At 49.5% G+C, this 6479-nt stretch overlaps 1 protein-coding gene across 1 annotated transcript; it reads left to right on the top strand.

Annotated features, from left to right (window-relative positions):
- The first annotated feature begins 525 nt into the window (after window positions 1-525).
- Window positions 526-2409, top strand: LOC103586193 (uncharacterized protein KIAA0754-like). Its single transcript, XM_008567387.1, has one exon. The coding sequence runs from the start codon at window positions 526-528 to the stop codon at window positions 2407-2409; it is 1884 nt and encodes a 627-aa protein (XP_008565609.1).
- The last annotated feature ends 4070 nt before the right edge of the window (window positions 2410-6479 follow it).

The raw sequence follows: 6479 nt of genomic DNA, 5'->3' as shown, positions 1-6479 counted from the left end.
GGGAGCCAGGGAAAGAGGAGATAAAAGCCTGGACCAGAGGAATAATATCTCTTTCTCTGAGACTGGAAATAAAGTGGGGAAGGTTAAATAAGTTTGAGTTGGAGAAGGAAGGAAGTTGAGGTTTGGTTTCTGTGACAGGATTGGAAGTAGAGTGATCACGGGGAAGCACAAAGCTGAGGATTTCCTAGAAGAGGCCAGGGCCCTGAAAGGCTGGGAGAAGGACCGAGGATGGGTGTTGACCTAACCAAGACTGGGCCTTCCCAGGATAGGTGCAGGTTTTAAAGTCATGGAGCCCCTGACTTTCAACAAAACCCAGTCCCAGGGCTCGGCCCTTTTTAAATGCTGATTTTGGGGGCCCCGTTCTAATGTTTGCCTGTAGAAAGGTGTGTACTGGAACTTGCTATTTATAATGTGGCCCCAATTAAGCAGCATCAGCACCTCTTGGGAAGAACTTGTTAGAAATGCAGAATCTCAGCCCCACTCAGATTTGCTGGATCAGAATCTGCATTTTAGCAAGATCCCCAGATGATTCATGTACACATTAGAGGATGGAAGCACTGCCCTAGAAGGCAAAGCTGCCGTCCAACTCCAAAGCAGTCATCCAACCCCAAAGCTGCTGTCCAACCCCAAGCTGCTGTCCAACCCCAAAGCTGCCGTCCACCCCCAAAGCTGCTGTCCAACCGCAAAGCTGCCATCCACCCCCAAAGCTGCCATCCAACCCCAAAGCTGCCGTCCAACTCCAAAGCTGCCGTCCAACTCCAAAGCAGTCATCCAACCCCAAGCTGCTGTCCAACCCCAAAGGGGCCGTCCACCCCCAAAGCTGCCGTCCAACCCCAAAGCTGCCGTCCAACTCCAAAGCTGCTGTCCAACTCCAAAGCTGCCATCCAACCCCAAGCTGCCGTCCAACCCCAAGCTGCCGTCCAACCCCAAAGCTGCCGTCCAACTCCAAAGCTGCCGTCCAACTCCAAAGCTGCTGTCCAACTCCAAAGCTGCCATCCAACCCCAAGCTGCCGTCCAACCCCAAGCTGCCGTCCAACCCCAAAGCTGCCGTCCAACTCCAAAGCTGCCGTCCAACTCCAAAGCTGCTGTCCAACTCCAAAGCTGCCATCCAACCCCAAGCTGCCGTCCAACCCCAAGCTGCCGTCCAACCCCAAAGCTGCCGTCCAACTCCAAAGCTGCCGTCCAACTCCAAAGCTGCTGTCCAACTCCAAAGCTGCCATCCAACCCCAAGCTGCCGTCCAACCCCAAGCTGCCGTCCAACCCCAAAGCTGCCGTCCAACTCCAAAGCTGCCGTCCAACTCCAAAGCTGCTGTCCAACTCCAAAGCTGCCATCCAACCCCAAGCTGCCGTCCAACCCCAAGCTGCCGTCCAACCCCAAAGCTGCCGTCCAACTCCAAAGCTGCCGTCCAACTCCAAAGCTGCTGTCCAACTCCAAAGCTGCCATCCAACCCCAAGCTGCCGTCCAACCCCAAGCTGCCGTCCAACCCCAAAGCTGCCGTCCAACTCCAAAGCTGCCGTCCAACTCCAAAGCTGCTGTCCAACTCCAAAGCTGCCATCCAACCCCAAGCTGCCGTCCAACCCCAAGCTGCCGTCCAACCCCAAAGCTGCCGTCCAACTCCAAAGCTGCCGTCCAACTCCAAAGCTGCTGTCCAACTCCAAAGCTGCCATCCAAGCCCAAGCTGCCGTCCAACCCCAAGCTGCTGTCCAACCCCAAAGCTGCCGTCCAACTCCAAAGCTGCCGTCCAACCCCAAGCTGCCGTCCAACCCCAAAGCTGCTGTCCAACCCCAAAGCTGCCGTCCAACCCCAAAGCTGCTGTCCAACCCCAAAGCTGCCGTCCAACTCCAAAGCAGTCATCCAACCCCAAAGCTGCTGTCCAACCCCAAGCTACTGTCCAACCCCAAAGCTGCCGTCCAACTCCAAAGCAGTCATCCAACCCCAAAGCTGCTGTCCAACCCCAAGCTACTGTCCAACCCCAAAGCTGCCGTCCAACTCCAAAGCTGCCGTCCACCCCCAAAGCTGCTGTCCAACCCCAAGCTACTGTCCAACCCCAAAGCTGCCGTCCAACTCCAAAGCAGTCATCCAACCCCAAAGCTGCTGTCCAACCCCAAGCTACTGTCCAACCCCAAAGCTGCCGTCCAACTCCAAAGCTGCCCTCCAACTCCAAAGCTGCCGTCCAACCCCAAAGCTGCCGTCCAACCCCAAGCTGCTGTCCAACCCCAAAGCTGCCGTCTAACCCTCGTGGTCACTCGTCCAACCCCCAAGCTGCCGTCCAACCCCAAAGCTGCCGTCCAACTCCAAAGCAGTCATCCAACCCCAAAGCTGCCGTCCAACCCCAAGCTGCTGTCCAACCCCAAAGCTGCCGTCTAACCCTCGTGGTCACTCAGGTCTCTACAGTCTCATTGCCGTGATTCTCATCAGGACACATTTCTGGAGAAAGGGAAATGCGTTCAAGCCTGGATCAACAATTCTAGCCATAGTCTACATATCAAAGCCCAGATGGAAAATGGCACGGGACAATTCCTAAAGTCCTCTGGAAGGGACAGGAAACTGGTCTGAGCATGCAGCCTTGTAGAGGAGAGTGTTCCTGTCTCATATCCTGTGGACACGGGGTGGTGGTCATACCACCATCCAGTCATTACTGAACACCTACTAAGTGCCAGGTGCTCTCCTAGCTGCTAAGAATACGGCAGCAAACAAAACAGGCAAAAAAACCCTGCATCAAGAAGCTTCTGTTCTAATGGAGAAAGAAAATAAATCAAATATGCTAGGTGGTGCAAGTACTACAGAGGAATAGAAAGCAAGAAGGGATATAGACAATAAATAGTGGAGCCAAGGTAGACCTCCCTGAGAAGATGACATTAGGTCAAGACCCAAAGGAAGTGTGGGAGGAAGCTAGGTAGTAATCTGGGGGAAGAGCATTGCAGGCAAAGTTAACAGCCAGAGCAAGGGCCCTGGGGCAGGAGCGTGCCTGGCTTGCTTGAGGAACAAGGAGCCCTGTATGATTGGAGAGGAATGAACAGGAGGAGGAGGAGAAGAGCTCGGAGAGTTAACTAGGGCCGGATCCTGTGGGGCCTCACAGACCACAGTAAGAATTTTTGCTTTTCCTATGAGTGAGATGTCAAGCAGAGGGTTTTGAGCAGAAGAGTGGCATGATGTGATTTATGTTGCAGTGGGATCACTCTGGCTGCTGTGTTGAGGACAGGCAAAGCAGGAAGGGCAGTTAGGAGGCTACTGAAAGAGTCCAGCCAAGAGACGGTGGGGACTCGGAGCCCCTGGTGGCAGAGGAGGTGGTGAAGAGGGGCTGGATTCTGGACATTGTGTAGGTAGAGCCAAGACGATTTCCTGGCCGATTGGATGTGGGATGACTCCAGAGTTCTTGGCCTGAGTGACTGGAAAGATGGAAGTTGCCATCATCTGAACTGGGAAAGACCATGGGCGGAGCAGGCCAAACAGAATGCACAGCAATACAGTCTGTTGCAAAGCACCCAAGGAAAAACACGTGTCCTGTTTTTATTTCATATGTTCTGGGAGCAAGCGGTTTTTGGTTTTAGTTGGAATAGTTAGGTGTTCCCTTCTCCCTGAGTTAAAAGGATAAACTAAAGTATCAGATTACCAAGTTCATGCCAAATGGCAAAAGTGAGCTGGCACCAAATTCATCTGAGCTAGTACATGGGCAGCTAAGGTGCAGCTGACTGCAGTGGAGACTGAGGGCTGAGTCTCGTCACGCGATCAGCTTGGTGCTCTCTGTCAGCCCTGCTCTCTGGCACTGCTCCCCCTCTTGACTCTCAGAATAGACCTTTACCTAATGCCATTTGGTGCTTGGCTTCACCTGCCTACAGGGCCACAGGCTTGAAGGGCAGCTGGAAAAAGATCTTGCTGGCTTAATTTCAATGTTCTTATAGAGACCCCTTTACCTAACCTTTGTGAAATCAACAAGAAATATGCCAAGACGACCTAAATGTAAATCTGGTTGTCCTCTTTAAAAAAAAAAAAGAAAAAGTCATGAATTTATACACAGCCCTCTGAAGAGCACTGGACTTAAATCATGCAGTTGAGGTGCTGGGATCCTTAAAAATCATCGGTTTAAGGTGGCCAGTTAGCTCAGCTGGTTAGAATGTGGCACTAACACCAAGATCTAGGGTTCTATCCCTGTACCAGCCAGACACCAAAAAAAAAAAAATCATCAATTTAATGATTTTACAAATGGTGAAAAAGAGTCTACAGATAGCTAGTTACACAGCTGGTTAGGGGCAGAGCCAAAACAAAGACCCCCCAATCCAACACTCCGAACCCCCATCCCAGCAGAGCCTGGATCCATGTGGTGTGCTCACTGCAGCCACGAGTGTGGTTCAGGCATGCCAGGAGGTGGCAATGGCCCACTGTTCTTATAAAGATGACAACTTTGAAAATTTAAAAATATTGATAGTTGAAGTTGCATTTGAGCAGGATTTGTATGGCTCTCTCTGGAAACATCCTAAGGTCCTAATTATCATTTTGCCCTGGGAGGCCTGAGTATAGACCTGCCTCCAGCACGTGGTCTCTAGTGGCCACGCTTCCCAGCACCTCCCCCTGTCGTCCTGTACCAACACTGTGTCCCTTGTCTGTGCCATGATGTGAAAAGGTTAGGAAACTTCCCTTTATATTTTCTATTACTTTTTATAATAACTTTAAAATAAATCAATGTCAGTGACCTCTACTTTCCAGCCCTTCAACCCTCTAACGATCTTTCATGTTTCTTAGAAAGCTTAGCTGAGTCATCCTGGAACCAGCTTCATTCAACACCAAAGGAAAGACGCTCTATGTGGAAGGCTGAGAGCCAAGAGAACGTTCTCTGTCAGAAGAAAGAGAACATTCCCTCACTGGGCATCAGACTCATAGTGACTTGACCCCGTCAGGCATACCCAGGTTCAGTACGGAAGGTGGCAACCTGATACCCTTTAGACTGTGATCAGTTTCCTCGCGGTAAATGTTTAAAGTCGCTCTGAAGCTCTGAAATTCTTGCTTCTCAAAATCTTTCTTTCCTCACTTCTAGCTCCATTTTTTAAAAGTCTTCTAAAGCCAAGTTTTAAAAATCTTCTTAGGAATAATATGTGTATAAGCCCGGCATGAAGAATGTATTCAGTAAATGTGTGCTGAAGGAATTATTGCAGTTAAAGTTGAAAAAGTCATATAATATTATCAACTGAATGCTACAGAGGAATTTTTTAAGCAGAAAAAAAAAAATAGTAATGGGTCCTTTCAGCAAAACCAACAGCAAATATTTGCTCAATGGTTATCTTTTTTAAAAAATAGGTTCACTGAGACAAAATCCAGCAGGTACCATCAATGCATTTTCATCAGAATGGTGTGATGTAGGGCCGGCCCGGTGGCGCACTGGATAGTGCGCCGCTTGGGAGGCGTGGCGGCGCTCCCGCCTGAGGGTTCGGATCCCACATGCAGACCGGTTCCCGCTCACTGGCTGAGCGAGGCACGGGAGCGACGCCGAGGGTTGCAATCCCGTTGCCGGTCCCCGGTCCGGTACGGGGGCGACACTGAGGGTTGCGATCCGTTGCCGGACACGGAAAAAGACAAAAGACAAAAAAAAAAAAAAAAAAGAATGGTGTGATGTAATATGTAGAACATTTGCTAAAAACCCACAGAACCCAAAACAAACAGAATGGTAAAGCGTTTCAATCACTGATTTCTTTCTTTATCCAAAGATGATGTAAATACATTGAAATGACTATAACATTTACGACATTGGCAAAGCCTTCTATCTAGAAATACGTAACTGTAAATTAGAAGAGTTTACACACTTTGTTCGTGTCACTATGCACTCTCATGGATTTCAACTGCATGCAGAGTACTCAATCTCTTTGAAAGAGTTACTTAGTTGAAAGTTTCGTCTCTACTCTTATGTGTTTAAGCTCCTTCTCTACCCCTTTCTTAATTTGAGAGTGGGGGGGATGGGGAGGGAGGTACACAGAGTGTCATATCTGACTTCATATGGATATGCCATCAATATTAACCCCAAATAAACAGTATGTTCTTCATAAAAAACAGGCCTTTATGGCTCTTCATACACTGAGCATGCAGTCACACAAAAGACACTCTAATACCCTGCTTTTTGTTCCCGGGAGAATTCACCAAAACAATACCACAGGAATTATGCTAGCCTGAATCCCCCTGCCCTTTGACACACAAGCACATAACCAATTTATCCCACTTGCCAAGTGGCCAGTTTGATGCCCATCAATCAACTTCTGGGAATGCTGTGCTGTATTTATAAGTATATGTTTCTGTTGCTTGCCCGTCCTTCCATCTCTTCTGGATTGTCAGCAAATCATGCTAATCATCCTTTCATGCGTCCCCCTCTAGCACTGCCCCGTGATCAACACAGCAAACCATGTGAGGCCTCACTATTCCTTGATTGGGGCACACAGAAGACTTCGGGCCTCAGCCCCCCTTACAGAGCCCTGTGACTTGTCCTGGCCTATGG

The sequence above is a fragment of the Galeopterus variegatus genome, unplaced genomic scaffold (genome assembly GCF_000696425.1).
Source record: "Galeopterus variegatus unplaced genomic scaffold, G_variegatus-3.0.2 Scaffold317, whole genome shotgun sequence".
Taxonomy (NCBI): domain Eukaryota; kingdom Metazoa; phylum Chordata; class Mammalia; order Dermoptera; family Cynocephalidae; genus Galeopterus; species Galeopterus variegatus.
This window is presented reverse-complemented; position numbering and strand designations above follow the sequence as displayed.

Coding starts and splice junctions, on each gene's coding strand:
- LOC103586193 (XM_008567387.1), top strand. CDS start 526: ATGATTCATGTACACATTAGAGGATGGAAGCACTGCCCTAGAAGGCAA.